This window comes from Macaca mulatta, chromosome 18, assembly GCF_049350105.2.
Source record: "Macaca mulatta isolate MMU2019108-1 chromosome 18, T2T-MMU8v2.0, whole genome shotgun sequence".
Lineage (NCBI taxonomy): Eukaryota > Metazoa > Chordata > Mammalia > Primates > Cercopithecidae > Macaca > Macaca mulatta.
In genome coordinates, this window is record NC_133423.1 from 61,392,545 (window position 1) to 61,409,205 (window position 16,661).

Sequence of the window (16,661 nt, forward strand, 5' to 3'; positions counted from 1 at the left end):
TGTTCAGCTTGCAAAGGCCATCATAAAACTGTAGCACTCAAACACATGGTTCCTTAATGAATTATCATATCAGCAAGGGTATCGCCAAGCCTAGGAATAGCCTAGAAAACCCAAAACTCTTTCATAATAAAGGAGAAAATTGGATGAAAGTACAAATGCCACGAAGGAGGAAGACACATAGGCCCTTCTATCTTTCTATTTCTTGTTCTTGAATCTTCATCTGAAATCACACTGGATCTACATTTTTTTCTTTCTCTCTCTCTCTCTTATTTTTTTTGTAGTGATGAGATCTCACTATATTGCTTAGGCTGGTTTTGAACTTCTAGGCTGAAATGATTCTCCCATCTCAACCTCCCAAAATGCCAGGATTACAAGCATGAACTAAGCATGCCTGGCTCTTTTTCTCTGTCTTTTTAAAATTTTCAGTAGAAACTCCAGCAAGCCTTCTTGTCTTCTTCCACTACTAGTGGCTACTACATTCAGTCTATGACTTTGGTTTGTTTTCCCTCAGTTCTTGACATACCAAGGGAGAATCCTTTTTATACCCCACCAATAAGTTTAATACAGCTGAGAGAAGAGCATATTAAAATTGAGAAATCTTTAGAAAACAGTTGTGTCTGTTATCCTGATATAAAGATAGTCAGGATGTTACTGAGTGGATGAACACAGCTTGGAGGAAATTTGCTTTTTGAATCAAAAATCAGAATATTACACATTCCAAAATATTATTCCATTTCTATTCTCACTCATATTTTTTTTTCCACTCAGTTCCTATAAGGAAGATGTTGGCAAAGAACAAAAAACTCATTAAGGAAATTATTGTCCACATTTTTGCCCTGCAGACAGTACACTTTAAACTCTATTCTTAAATGTTACGTTACATATAATAAAAACTCAGTTTTTTAAAACATTGACAACAGAATAATTTTCCATGCTCAGAATACTTTGCTTTCTAAGACAGGAAAAGTCTCAAGTGTTTTTTCCATGTATAGACACCATCTATCCTGTCAAATATTCCCTTAGTTATTCTGGAGAACTAAGATGCACTACATTATTTTACTCATGCCTTGCTCTTAAAATTTCTCAATTGGACTTTCTTATTCTGTTTTTTTTTTAAATATATACATAATAATAATAAGGGCAATTATTTAAACTAATAAAATGGCAATGAGATTTCATAAATATATAGATGAAAGTTCTGCTGAAGTAAAGATTTGTCTCATGTATATATTATCTACTTTCTAGGTTCAATCTGACACAGCCCAAAACTATACCATATACTATTCCATAAGAGGTCCTGGAGTTGACCAAGAACCTCGGAATTTATTTTATGTGGAGAGAGACACCGGAAACTTGTATTGTACTCGTGCTGTAGATCGTGAGCAGTATGAATCTTTTGAGGTAAAGTCTACAATGTGTGTACTGTATTTTTTTTTTTTTTTTTTTGAGACGGAGTCTTGCTCTGTCCCCCAGGCTGGAATGCAGTGGCGCGATCTCAGCTTATTGCAAGCTCCGCCTCCTAGGTTCACGCCATTCTCCTGCCTCAGCCTCCCGAATGGCTGGGACTACAGGCGCCCGCGTGTGTCCTGTATTAGTAATGATGATGCTTGGCCATTTTATCTCTCATTTGCAATTCATTTAACCTTTTCTGTTTTCTGAGTTTATCACCAGTGCTCTGGCTACTCCCTAATAGCACAGAATTGACTTGAAACAAAAAATATTTTTATGGAATAAATAATATTACATTCCATTAGATTGTTCCTGGTATTATGGTTTTACTATTTATTTTTTCCCCCACAAAAGTACCACTTTGAAGAACAGTTTTTTTTTTTTTTTTTTTTTTTTTTTTGAGACAGAGTCTGCCTTAGTCACCCAGGCTGAAGTGCAGTGGTGTAATCTCTGCTCACTGCAATCGCTGGCTCCTGGGTTCAAGTGATCCTCCCACCTTAGCCTCCTGAGTATCTGGGATCACAGGCGTGCGCCATGATGCCCAGCTAACTTTTTGTATTTTTAGTAGAGATGGGGTTTCACCATGTTGGCCAGGCTGGTCTCAAACTCTTGACCTCAGGTGATCTGCCCATGTCGGCCTCCCAAAATGCTGGGGTTACAGGCCTGAGCCACCGTGCCCAGCCAAGAACAGTTACTTAGTTGGCACACAAAAATCTGTGAACCTCTTTATAGTATGGAGATACCATAGGAGGTAAATGAGGCTCAGTCATTAAGTAAACCTCAGTACCTTGGCAAAGGGAGAACGTTAGTTTATGGGGAGCAGGTAGGGAGTGTGACAGTGCTTACCTAAGCTTACTCAGTCCTTTAATCATCTGGTTAACTTCCTTTGCTGGAAAGCGAGTTAATATGAAAAAATTTAACCTAATGCTGGTTTGATTTCCCAACAGGACTTGGTCATTTTGCTTAAGTTGGTTTTAATTATTTTATTTCTATTTTGGATGAATTAATTATTCATTAGAAGAACAAATCAATCAAATAAGATAGGCAAACTTTGAATAAAGTATTTAGGTTTAGAATTGCCATGGCCTGGCCTTCTAAGTACCTAGGATGTTCTGGCCTTTTTATGATAGCTGTTATGAGAAAATCGGTATTGAAATTCATATTGTAAAAACAAAAAAATTAAACTGTATTCCACCACAATTTACCACCATTCATTTGCTTCATTTCTGATTCACACTTTTTAAATTAAAAATTCTTTTGAAAAGACCTACCCAAATGTAACCATTGATATGCCTACAGTCCTCATTAGTTGAAAATAGGATAATATCCCCGTTATATTGGGATCCTACAGGATCCCAAGTTCAGAAGGATCCAGAAAGTTGTATTTAAAATCCATGCACCTGAACCTTTCAAACAAAGCAAAACAAAAAAGTCTTCAAGGCTGTTTGGGAAAATAACAGTAAAAATTGTTACACTCATGAACAACAGCATAGCAATAATGAAGAAACTAAAATTATCTTTGATAAATTTAAACAGGTAAATTTAAACATAAAATGCTATATTAAATCATGAAATTAGGCACCTCTTTGGCATTAAAATTATATCCATATCCCAAAACAATAACAAATGGTGAGACTCACACTGTAATTCTGAACAGTCTCCAAATTAAAGCCAAAGTGAATTTGAAGCATACCTCATTTTAAAGATTATTTTCATTTTTCTCCTTATTTTACTCTTTTCACAGATAATTGCCTTTGCAACAACTCCAGATGGGTATACTCCAGAACTCCCATTGCCCCTAATAATCAAAATAGAGGATGAAAATGATAACTACCCAATTTTTACAGAAGAAACTTATACTTTTACAATTTTTGAAAATTGCAGAGTGGGTGAGTGCCTCCTTAAACAATATATGGCAAATTAACTGTGTTTCAATTCATACATTTAGTTTCACTATGTCCATTGGGAAGCAGCATATGCCAGCGGCAAGAATAATGGACTCTGGGTGGAATTTTACTCTGCGTTTCACTAGCTGTGTGACCCTGGGCAAATTTCCTAATCTTGGCAAGTCTAATTTCTTCATCTGTAAAATGGGTTATCAGTATGCCAGATTGTTAAGAAGATTAAGGGAAGCTCAATACACAGCGAATGCCAAGCACAGTGTCTATCAAATAGGAGTGAATAAATGTTACGCTGTTGTCCTATGGAAGGATGGGTGTAAGAGAACACAGCCCAAAAAGAATAAGTCTTTCATTAATTGGAGATGTAGTCTTAAAGATATGTATGGATGTTCTCTAGGATTAAATGATGGCCAGTATTCTGGGCGTGATTATTAAAGTCACTGAGAATAATACAAGCATTTTCTCAGTCCTGTGAAAATGGTCTGTTTTAGCTAAAAGTCAGAATACAGTTTTGGAGATTTTCTCTAGAAAGGTCTAAGTGAACCATGCAGTTTTAGAGAAAACTGACTCCTATGATCAATCTATGCACAGGCTTACAAACAGAGAAAGGTTATAGAATAACCAGAATTGTTTAGCCTGAAAATACGTGGAGGGACAGTACCAACATTTATAAAATCATACATTAAATACAGTAAATATGAATATGATCACCCAATTCGAAAATGCTAATATGCCAGAATATTTGAAAGGAAGTGTTACTGTAAGGAGAGGTCTGTAAATTTATAAAAGCGATGACTTTCCTATGTAATAATGTGGTCCAGAGCTTTTTTGAGGTGGGTGAAGAGGAATGAAATAAAGGGATCATAGAACATGCGAATGTTTTGGAGATTAAAAAGGACTTTTCTTCTGTAGGCACTACTGTGGGACAAGTGTGTGCAACTGACAAAGATGAGCCTGACACGATGCACACACGCCTGAAGTACTCCATCATTGGGCAGGTGCCACCATCACCCACCCTATTTTCTATGCATCCAACTACAGGTGTGATCACCACAACATCATCTCAGCTAGACAGAGAGGTAACGTAAACATTAATAAAACCTGATTATGACGTGGCTATTCAATAGTACCTGTAGATGTGTTTTTGAAAAGTATGTTGTGAATCTTGTTTTAGAAACATTATTATTTTATGTAGGTTAATAGAGATCACTAAATAACCTTGGAGTATGCTGGTTTTGAACTGCTAATTCATTCTTTTATGAATTGTATGTTTCATACAATCAAATTTCCTAATATAAACGTATTTACAGTATCAAAACAAAATGTCAAATATGAAAAGTGAACCTTTTAAATATATGCAGAAATTTGTTATCATCTTTTCAACAATCTCATTTACATTCTACCACTTACATAGATGAAAGGACAGTTTATGTCTCTCTAATCTCTGGTTTCCCATTTTCAATCAACTGCTAGAAATCTTGATTTGGATGTCTGACGGGTACCTAAGATGTAATAAATCTAAAATTTAACTTGTCTTCTTTCTTCTAAACATATTTTCCTTTCTATGTTTTCTAGTTAAAAAGACATTTGTATATTCTTTCTCTATTAATCATTTTCTATTGTCACCTTGGAGTCATGGTCTCCAAATTGTATTTGATGTCTCTTGGCCCACATGAATCACATCACTTCCCAAAGCATGTTTTTACCTCCTAGATTGTTTTATATCTATATTCTGTCTCTTTCTACTGCAATACCCTAGCTTAGTAATTCATTCACTTAGTTATTCAACTATTACCTCCTCCATGAAGCATTATTCATCTAAATTCTTATAGCAATTTCCGTATCCTTATTTACTATATTTATAATCCTTAATCTTAAAATACAGTAATAGATGTTTATCAGGTATTTTATTTGATTCTTCAATCTTAAATCTTCAGATTAATTTTCTCTTCCTTCCTCTATCCCTCATGGATTAGGGTAGTGGTTCTCAAAAGCTTTAATCTCAAGATCCCTTAACAATGTTAAATATTGTTGAAAATCCCAAAGATCTTTTATTTATCTAGTTGTATTTATCTATATTACCTCATTAACGTTTAAAACTAAGGAAAGTTTAAATTATACATTAATTTAAATATTAAAAATAACAATAAATTACATGTTAACAGTTAAAATTCTTATAACAGTAAAAATTGTTACACTTATTTTTCTTTTTGTACTTACAAAATAAGTACATTTTCCAAAATAGTACAATTTAGTGGGAAGAGTGACATTGTTATGCATTTTCCCAAATGTTTTTAATATTTTGCTGAAGACAGATGGATTCTCATTTCTCCTTCTGCATTTAGTCTGTTACAATATGTAGTTTTAGCTGAAGCATACATAAAGGCAATCTGACATGATATAAAGTTAGAAAAGAGAGGAGTATTTTAATGATAATTACAGATCATTGTGGATATTATTCTTTGATACTACATGAAAACTTGACAAGGAGTAGCTAGTTTCCTAAATGTTTTTGGTAATGTGGACTCTGAAGCCTCACCAATGGCCTTTTGTACTTTATTACATTTAAATCCATTGCTCTATCTTACGCTGTGAGCGACCATTTTACCAATGTATTCTATATTGTGCATTGGTCATTTGGAAAATATTGGTTCATTAAGTAATCCAGAGCTTCCAAATATTGACACATTCCATTAAATAATATCAAAAAGATCACCTCTTTACTTCCATTGATATCACATTGGTTGATAAAGGTTTTCCAAGATTCTCATTTTTGTTTGAAAACTCCAATTTATCATTGGCAACAAATAGTTGTTTTCCCTGAAGTGACAGATTAACTTTATGTTTTACAAAATGCCTTCATAAAACTATAGTCTGAATAGCCATAGATGTCTATGTGAAAACAGTGTTCTATGCGGGCGGGAGGGAGCAGGGGAAACAACTCAACAGCTTGTTCAGCTCCCAAACCAAACAACCACAGAAGTGCTTTTCTTTGAATAGATTCTTCTGAAAGAATCAGTTGAAAACACTTGTCCAATGAAGGAGTTTACCCAGTGGTGCTCTCTAGTAACTTTTTGACTTCAGGATTCCGGTTTTCTTCAGTTGCCTACAACCTTTTAGTCCCTTTAAACATCAGAATTTATCTTCCATCTGAAGATACACAAGTTAATACTTAGGGTATCAAACTTCATTTCCTTGTTTCATTAGCCTGTTAATTATTTCCAGTAAATTTTAGTTCACTAAAAACAAAATATGTATTCCTTCTTGAAAGTACAGTAGCATGATGTCTTAAAATTTTTCAGTTGAAATAAGGCCACTATTTTTCAAGTCTACACATGTGATTGGTTATGAGGGAGGAGTAAATTTGGAAAATTACGTGTGTAAAAAGCAGGAAGATCAAGAGAAAATTTGGTTTTATTTTAGATAATGCCTGAGGAAAGGAAAGTTTCAGAGGTGATGGAATTAAGTGAGGAATCTTTGTAAGAGAAGGCTGAACATTCTAGGTAGAAGGTGAGGATAGATTTTAACATACTATTTTGTCTTATGAAAAGAGATAAACTAGGTGGGAAAGGTAAGCACTACCATCTTATAGAAGAAGAAACCTAGACAAAGTGAATTTTCCAATTGCCCAAGATTGTGTCTCTTATTTTTGGAGTTGGAAATAGAACCCAAGTCTCCTAATGCTCAGTCCGGAAAGAATTATTACTGTATTGTTTTTAATCCTCCCATATCTCAATCACTTATGATAAATGAAAGTTATAAAGAGAAACACTTTAAAATATTTAAATGCTTTAGATGTTTAAAAACATTTTTTAAGGTAGTGATGCGTTTTCAACAGTATCTGATAAATTGAAAGCCTTAAGAGCCAGATTCTATTTTCCACAGAAAGAAAAAAACTACATAGCCCCAGACCTTTATCTTCATATCAATTTAAATGATCTCTTAATAAATGTAACATAAACCCTTAAAATCTATATTTTTTGCAGGAAGAAATTTCATTTTATTGTTTTATTAAAAGACCATTATAAGAGTCATTGCTATCTATATTTTTGAACATAAGGATGTACTTTGGCTATGAGAGAAAGGTTTTGATTAATTACCAGGCAGTTTTAAATGCACTTATGGCAAAATAGCTCTTCTTTTTCTGTTGAATAAAGACAAAACCAACTGATTCTATATTCTGTAAGTTAATAGCACTAGAAATTTGAGAAACTATTCAATTTTCATAAGTTGATTAAAAATTCCTAATGTAATTCTCCTGCCTCACTTGAACCCAGGAGGCAGAGGTTGCAGTGAGCCAAGATCGCACTACTGCACTCCAGCCTGTGCAAGAGAGTGAGACTTCGTCTCAGAAAAAAAAAAAAAAAAGAGAGAGAAAAGAAAAGAAAAATTACTAGTGAGAGAAAATTCTTCTAATACATGAATGCTGTGAAATGTAATAATGTACTTCTTAAATTCTTAGTGCAAAAAAATTACGGAGTGTAAAGTAAGATTTCAATTATAATGTTGGTGCTTTCACTTAATAATTAAATTCTTTTTTTGTTTTCAGTTAATTGACAAATACCAGTTGAAAATAAAAGTACAAGACATGGACGGTCAATATTTTGGTCTACAGACAACTTCAACTTGTATCATTAATATTGATGATGTAAATGACCACTTGCCAACATTTACTCGTACTTCTGTAAGTGTATGATATTAATTAAAGAAAAATGTATAGACCAGTTTTAATTGTTTAATATGCACATCTCTGGCCTGGCGCAGTGGCTCACGCCTGTAATCCCAGCACTTTGGAAGGCCAAGGCAGGTGGATCACCTGAGGTCAGGAGTTTGAGACCAGCCTAGCCAACATGGTGAAATCCTCTCTCTACAGAAAATACAAAAATTAGCTGGGTATGGTGACAGGCACCTGTAATCCCAGCTACTCTGGAGGCTGAGGCTGGAGAATCGCCGGAACATGGAAGGCGGAGGTTGCAGTGAGCTGAGATTGGGCCATTGCACTCCGGCCTGGGTGACACAGTGAGGCTCCATCTCAAAAAAAAAAAAAAGAAAAAGAAAAAGAAAAAAAATGCACATCCCCATCCACCCCTCGTGATTTCAAATGAAGTACCCCAATGACATTAAAAGTTGTATAGTGCTAGGGTTTTTAATCATGTAAACATAGTACTTTGGAAATTAGAAGAATAGGATTTACTTCACATGGTGTTCTATTTTTGTGAGAGTTACTAATGAATTTTTTTGTTTGCTTTTATTATTTTAGTATGTGGCATCAGTGGAAGAAAATACAGTTGATGTGGAAATTTTACGAGTTACTGTTGAGGATAAGGACTTAGTGAATACTGCTAATTGGAGAGCTAATTATACCATTTTAAAGGGCAATGAAAATGGAAATTTTAAAATTGTAACAGATGCCAAAACCAATGAAGGAATTCTCTGTGTAGTTAAGGTAAGAATAAATTAGAACATTATTTGTAGTTTATAATATTATAGAATAGCATACTAGAATTTAATGGAAAGAAAGGAATTCTGATAAATGTAGGAATAAAATAGATATATAAGTAAATGTAAATGCTCTGTTCTTCATATATAATGGAAAGAATATATTAGTTTTTGATAATCTTTTGTTCAGGCATGATTTTTTTTAAAAGTCCATATAATACAATATCTATTTTGTAACTAATATCTTTAAACAGTTCAAAAACTAGCACAGCTTTGATGCCACTGGGACAGTTCCGGACTTTTCCTAGCCCAGTTTTTCTGTGTTTGGGCCAAGGAGGCTTCACTTACTTACTGAATTTCCCAAACGAAGAGTTATTCTTGGTCAGCCCCATGGAGAGGTTATTCGTAGGTTTGTTCATCATGTTCAGTATATATTACATCCTTAGCATACAGGTTCAGAATGAAAATCCTCAATCATTCAAAGATGAAAACACTTCTAAAACTTCTTTCTAATACTATTCCAGGAGCCAGAGTTAGTGCATAAAGCAATCTGAGCTCCTTTGGCCTTGGACAAATTTATAGACTTATTTCTGCTGCATCTTTAACTAGAACATGGTTTTACAGTGGGTCTATGCCATTTTCCTTTTGTATATATTCACAAGGAGCATGGATTAAAAAATGATGAATCCATTTTCCTTACAATGATGAAAATCAGCTGATGTTTTTATATTATTTTCTCTATTTTAAAATAGCAAAGAAATTTCTTTTAAATCTTGCCTCTTTCTTCACCTAACCCCTCCTCCAATCCTTGGTATTCTCAGAAGGAAATTTATCTGTGTGAAGTCCAAGACCTGAAAAAATTTCTGTCTTCTGGGACATGGTTTCACTAATTCTCATTACAACTACGTATCAGGCAAGATAAAATAAAACCTTTTATTAAATGTGTTCCTGTCTTTAAGACAGGAACTGGAATGGAAGACACACATAAAAAAAGAAAATATGATGCCCATAAGCTTTGTATTTTCTTGTCTCTCTCCTCTAAAAACATTTTTTAAAAATTTACCCATTTTTTTCTCTTCCTCAAACCAGGTACAAATAATTTTATTCATCTTAGGAGGGTAGGACAAGCTGTCCTAAAATTTATGGTGTAGCAAATAACTATTGGTTATAATATGAATCCCCTAAAGAAGTATCTTATGTATTAACATCCAGGAACCCTCATTAAATACTCTCTGAAATGCCAGGCGTGGTGGCTCATGCCTGTAATCCCAGTACTCTGGGAGACCGAGGTGGGTGGATCACGAGGTCAGGAGATTGAGACCATCCTGGCTAACATGATGAAACCCTGTCTCTACTAAAGATACAAAAAATTAGCCGGGTGTGGTGGTGGGCGCCTGTAATCCCAGCTACTCGGGAGGCTGAGGCAGGAGAATGGCGTGAACCCGGGAGGCAGTGCTTGCAGTGAGCCAAGATGGCGCCACTGCACTCCAGCCTGGGAGACAGAGCTAGACTCCGTCTCAAAAAAAAAAAAAAAATACTCTCTGAAATCTTCATCAATACCTGTTATACTACTTATCTTAAATTTGCCATTGAAGAACAATTTTCTGTCCTTTTTTTTTTGCCAGCTTTACCCAAGTACTGAATCAGTGGGAGGACTCCTCTCTTTCCACTGCCACTGGATTTCTGGGTGTATTAGTCTGTTCTTATATTGTTATAAAGAACTACCTGAGACTGGATAGTTTATAAGGAAAACAGGTTTAATTGACTCACCGTTCCACAGGCTGTATAGGAGGCATGGCTAGGTAGGCCTCAGGAAACTTACAGTCATGGCAGAAGGCAAAGGGGAAGCAAGCACATCTTCACATGGCAACAGGAGAGAGATAACAAAGGGGAATGTGCTACACACTTTTGAACAATCAGATCATGTGAGAACTCACTCACTATCATGAGAACAGCAATGGGGAAATCGACTGCCGTGATCCAATCACCTTCCATCAGGTCCCTCCCCCAACATTGGGAATTACAATTCGATATGAGATGTGGGTGGGGACACAGAGCCAAACCATATCACTGGATATGTGTTTCATATTCTCGTGGTTATTCCCAACACAGCACTTACATATTTCCAAATGTAACATTATATATACTCGTTAGCATTGCCAAATATTAAATGAGTTCATCTGATTTTTCAATACATTTGCTTTTGTAGCCATTGAATTATGAAGAAAAGCAACAGGTGATCCTGCAAATTGGTGTAGTTAATGAAGCTCCATTTTCCAGAGAGGCTAGTTCAAGATCAGCCATGAGCACAGCAACAGTTACTGTTAATGTACGGGATCAGGATGAGGGCCCTGAGTGTAACCCTCCAATACAGACTGTTCGCATGAGTGAAAATGCAGCAGTGGGAACAACAAGCAATGGATATAAAGCATATGACCCAGAAACAAGAAGTAGCAGTGGCATAAGGTACTTACCATTCTATTTGAGTTTTAAAATTTATAGCTTATTTTGTTACATTGTTATAATTTAGCATATGATAAATTTTATTATTTTAATTCATCATTACCAACAGGTATAAGAAATTAACTGATCCAACAGGGTGGGTCACCATTGATGAAAATACAGGATCAATCAGAGTTTTCAGAAGCCTGGATAGAGAGGCAGAGACCATCAGAAATGGCATATATAATATTACAGTCCTTGCATCAGACCAAGGTAAGAATTTGTCTTTAAGCCAGCTACATACTTCCTCAGCTACATACATCTTCAGTGTTTAAGCCAACAGTATACATTTTAAAGCTGGGTACATGCATTCAGTTTTCATATCTCTCACTGAGTAAGAAGTTTACTATAATTTGTTAACTCATGTCTGCTTTCTAATAGCCTTCTCAATTTTAGATGTAATTATAAAATAATTTACTCATAGAAAACTTGAGACCATAATTTATTAAAGTTAAAATTATTAAAAATTGAGAAAATTATTTTAGTAAAACTTGTTTCTGCCAGGTGTGGTGGCACACACCTGTAATCCCAGCACTTTGGGAGGCCAAGGCTGGGGATCACTTGAGGTCAGGAGTTCGAGACCAGCCTGGCCAACATGGTGAAATTCTGTCTCTACCAAAAATACTAAAAATTATCTGAGTGTGGTGGCACACACCTGTAATCCCAGCTACTTGGGAGGCTGAGGCAGGAGAATCACTTGAACCCGGGAGGTGGAGGTTGCAGTGAGCCAAGATCACGCCACTGCACTCCAGCCTGTACGAGAGTGAGACTCTGTCTCAAAAAAAAAAAAAAAAAATTGTTTCAGTGTATCTACTTATTTTGCTTAAAGTGTTCACTTTGGTAGGAAAGTTCATTACAGGGAGAACATACTTACATAGTACAGTCCTGGAAAATAGCTATAACTTTTTACAGAAAGTTGACAATTTACTTGGGGGTTAGAATTCTGATTAAAGACATTATATTAAAACAATTCATGGTATATTTATGATCATGGTAAATAAATAGTATATTATAAAATTAGAGAGACAAACACTATGAATTCATATAATCATATAAAATGTAAAATTATGTTCTGTGCATTCTATAAAATTGAGAGAAATATAAGTATGATGATTATATATGAGATGCGTTTGGTGCATAAAATATAATTTCTATAACATGAATGTGGACTTCGTGTCTTTGTAAAATAAATATGCGAACTATAACAAACATAAGTTATTATACTATAACTTGCAAAATTAGAATTTAGAAGTGATTTTGGAAGATGATTTACGTATTCCAGTTCTCTGTAAATTAATGAGAAATGACTCAGTTTGCTAAATTGCTAAAGTTGTAATCATTATTGATTTATCTTTAACTAGTTAAAGACTGTCCTCAGATTCTCATGTCTTTTTGCCAAGAAATACTTGTTGGTCAAAGGCAAATGAAAAGAAAAACAAAATAACATGAAACTCAAATCCATTATTTTTTTAACGGCACTTGGGAAATAGTTTATTGACAGTTGAGATAAAAATTGCTGTCTGAAATTAGAAATTTTGCCTATAATTTTATTCTACCTTCTCCTCTGTTGCAGAGGAGTTCAAATGATTGAGAAATCAAGTATTTGTTAGGGAATTGAGATGGGGCACTGCTCATCATCACTGTGATATAGAATAAATGTGTAATGAGGCTGTTGCCCTCCATCTCTTTTGAGGAGGGTGGGCGTCACTGTGTTACTGTCTGTGAGGGAATTGTGAATCAGTAATTCCACATCTTTTTACTTTGCAAATGGAATGAACTGAGATCATACAAAAGTGTGTCATTTTTTGAAAAACCTTTTTCTAAAATCTATACTGGCTAATTTCATTTGGGTTCTCCCTGCCACTCCCTAATGGAAACCTCTCCTCATGGATACTGCTCTCTTGGGCTGGTGCTCACTTCCTGCCCTCCTACATCTCCACAGCAATTGCTTCCTCTTTTTAAAACTCTCTCAAGGCTTCCATGTCTAAACTTGCCCACACGTTCCTGCATGCTTTCTGGTCTTAACTGCCTTCCCCTCTCCTAAACATATATATTTCTTAAGCTTTAAATTCAATTTATCTTTTCTTCTTAACTTCTTAATCTAAATTCTGTTGGCAGTTTCACCCAGGAATCACCTTTATCTAGTTGAGCTTGAGATTAATGTTTCTATTGTATTATTCCAGCTGTTAGAATACGGTTACTTGCAACTGTTTTAAAACATTTGACCGAAGAGTGTCATGCACATAAAGTGTGAAACCATGGATAGTGCATCTCATGTGACTTCATGTTTGGAATTAGCATTTGCCCATATAGAATTATGTTAGTACTAGAAGATGAGCATTTTATGCTGACATTCCAACGAATAAAACAGTATGTAACTCATCAACAGACGAAAAACAGCTATGAAATAGTGGATTAGATATCTGAGGTCTTAAATGTTCTTCTATGTCAGTATTAATCACAATGTGCAAAAAAAAAAATTGGAGTTTAATCAGTGAGCAGCTGTAAACATCTGCTGGAAGGAAATTGAAGCATTTATCCCAGTTGTAGAAGAGCAAGCACTATAGACTTCAATTTTTAAAGATAGCACAATTAACCAGTTTCAATAGGTAAGGCATGTGCTCTCAATTGTGTGTGTGGACTCAAAGGGAAAGAAATGTTCAAGACAACCAGCAGTCCCAATTTTCAGAGAGAGCAAGGTAGCACCACCTAACATGAGAACAGGAGAAGCTGAGAGACGAAATTATTCTGCTCTAGTAAATAGAAACATATGCCAGATAGATGAAATATATATCTACCTGCTTCCTTTTCCTAATGTAAATACTCTTTTTTGAAGTTGTCCAAAAATGGAAGGTAGTTGCATTGTTTCCTGCTTCTCATTGTTTTCTCTCCTAGTTCTTTTTTCTTCTTGCTGAAGTACGTCCTTTACTTTTTTTTTTTTTTTTTTTTGCAATTGTGGAATGTGAATTTTAAACGCTCTCAGTTTTGTTGTTCTGAAAAATATTTTAATATTGGCCTCATACTTAAGTGATACTTTGACTTGGTTTAAGATTCTGAGTCAACAGCTTCTTTCCCATGGCACTGCGCAGCTATTAACCCATTATCTTCTGGCATCTCTTCTTGCTGATGCTTCTTGTTCTGTCAATTAGCGATTGTCCTTTTGTAGGTAATATATTTAGGTAGCTCTTATAGGACCATAAGTTGAGTTCTACAGTGTTAGTACAAAGTGTATGCCGTGGAATTATTTGTATTTGTCTAGTTCTGCAGTCAGAAAACTTTCAATCTGAACAGCCATGTTTTTCTTTAATTTTGGAGTATTCTCAGCTATTCATCTCTTTAAATATTGCTTCTCTGCCATTCTGTCTATTCTCTTTTCTAGAATCCCTGGTAGGTGAATGTTGCTGTTTATTTTCTGCTGGAATTTGAGCTGTAATTTCATTCTTGTTTAATTGGTTACCCCTCTTTATGTCTTTGAAGATTCTAAACATACCTGTTTCAGAGATGTCTTGCATAGAATAAATTAATCTTTTGACTGGTGCTTTTGTTGGCTTTCCTTCTTCCTGTTAATCTTGAATATCTGGGAATTTTAGTTTGCAGGCTTATATTAAATGAGAAGTGTTTGCTTTGCTTTCCGTTTTTGTTTTTTCCCTCTCTCCCACTTTGCCCTTATTAACTACTAGTCCTTTAGTTGCCTTCACCTGCTCTTTTTCTGTGGCCCATGGTTTAGAACCAGTTCTTAACTTGGTGGCCTAGTGTTCCTGACCCGTGATGACGCTGGCTGTATCATGAATCTAATCGCTGTGCTGCAGGTGCTCTGGCTGAGGTTGTGACTTCAGGGCTGTGCTCAGATCTCTGAGCTTCCCGAGGTTGGCAGCTTCATATAAGACACAGCCCAGGCAGTGGGTGGCGCGGGGTTTTTTAATTCTCTTTTCCACCTGTAGTGTCGAAAGCCTTCTTTTGAAACAGAAAGAATGAGTGATTTAGAGACAGAACTCCTGGGCTTGTGTTCGGCCTCAGACTTCATAACTGCATTACTAATTAGTGGCATGGCTCCATGGCTGTTTCATCTTTGAATCCCCCAGATTTTCCAATGCAGTTCTTTATATAAAGTAGTTATCCTGTAAGTTTCTTTCTTTCTTTTCTCTTTTCTTTTCTTTTTTTTTGTTTTGAGACAGAGTTTCACTTCTCTTGCCCAGGCTGGAGTGCAATGTCATGATCTCTGCTCACGGCAACCTCCGCCTCCTGGTTCAAGCGATTCTCCTGCCTCAACCTCCCGAGTAGCTGAGATTATAGGCATGTGCCACCATGCCTGGCTAATTTTGTCTTTTTAGTAGAGATGGTGGTTTCTCCATGTTGGTCAGGCTGGTTTCGAACTCCCGACCTCAGGTGATCTGCCCGCCTCGGCTTCCCAAAGTGCTGGGATTACAGGCGTGAGTCACCACGCCCCACCTATCCTGTAAGTTTCTATTGAATATACAGATAGATGAATTACTTAGGCTATACCCCACAGTGATTATTTCAGTTTTCAAGTAATTTTCTTCTCCTAGAGTCTTCCACCCTTCGAATATTCCCATGTACTATTTTTGTTACAATCTTTCAAATATATAACTTTAATTTCTTTGCTCCAAAACCTAAGTGCTACCTATTTATCCAACAAACTCTAAGCTCCCTAGTCTGGCTTTCAAAGACCCTTAGCTCCTGCTCCGTGTCAGCTTCCACTGGTCTACCTTTCCTGTCATTGTCTCCAGATCATGGGTGTGTTTAACGTGCGTTTCCATGTCCTTGAATTTCCTTGTGCTTTTAAATATGTCAGAAGTGTCCTCGTTCATACTCTCTTCCTTCCTCTTCTCACAAATCAGCCAAAACTTGCCTCTAATAAAATGCAGTAATAATTTAGCGAATGAATAAACACATCTTAATAGCAGTCATTGTGCAACCCATATGAAAGTAATAATATTTTTCCTTTAGTATTCCCCGAGGACATAGCTTGTGACTGCTTATCATTGTAACTTATACATCATAGGTGCTTAATACATATTTTTCAATGTTTTCAGTGCATAATTTTGTGGTGAAAACTCAAAACATAAAAAAAGTATTTTTATTTTCATTTATCTAGCAGGGAGAACATGTACAGGGACACTGGGCATTATACTTCAAGACGTGAATGATAACGGCCCATTCATACCTAAGAAGACAGTGATCATCTGCAAACCCACCATGTCATCTGCGGAGATTGTTGCGGTTGATCCTGATGAGCCCATCAATGGCCCACCTTTTGACTTTAGTCTGGAGAGTTCTACTTCAGACGTACAGAGAATGTGGAGACTGAACAAAATTAATGGTATATATTTTTGAAAATTGCTTTGTCCT

General features: G+C 35.7%; 1 protein-coding gene across 2 annotated transcripts in view; it reads left to right on the plus strand.

The window, feature by feature from the left end:
• Positions 1 to 16,661, plus strand: part of DSC2 (desmocollin 2) — a 37,592-nt gene that overhangs the window by 12,019 nt on the left and 8,912 nt on the right. For both annotated transcript variants that reach the window (XM_015121771.3, XM_001102096.5), the window contains exons 5-12: positions 1,246 to 1,401; positions 3,194 to 3,338; positions 4,263 to 4,429; positions 7,900 to 8,034; positions 8,611 to 8,796; positions 10,999 to 11,255; positions 11,362 to 11,504; positions 16,408 to 16,632. In XM_015121771.3, coding sequence (XP_014977257.3) covers positions 1,246 to 1,401; positions 3,194 to 3,338; positions 4,263 to 4,429; positions 7,900 to 8,034; positions 8,611 to 8,796; positions 10,999 to 11,255; positions 11,362 to 11,504; positions 16,408 to 16,632 — 1,414 coding nt within the window. The remainder of the gene's footprint in view (positions 1 to 1,245; positions 1,402 to 3,193; positions 3,339 to 4,262; positions 4,430 to 7,899; positions 8,035 to 8,610; positions 8,797 to 10,998; positions 11,256 to 11,361; positions 11,505 to 16,407; positions 16,633 to 16,661) is intronic.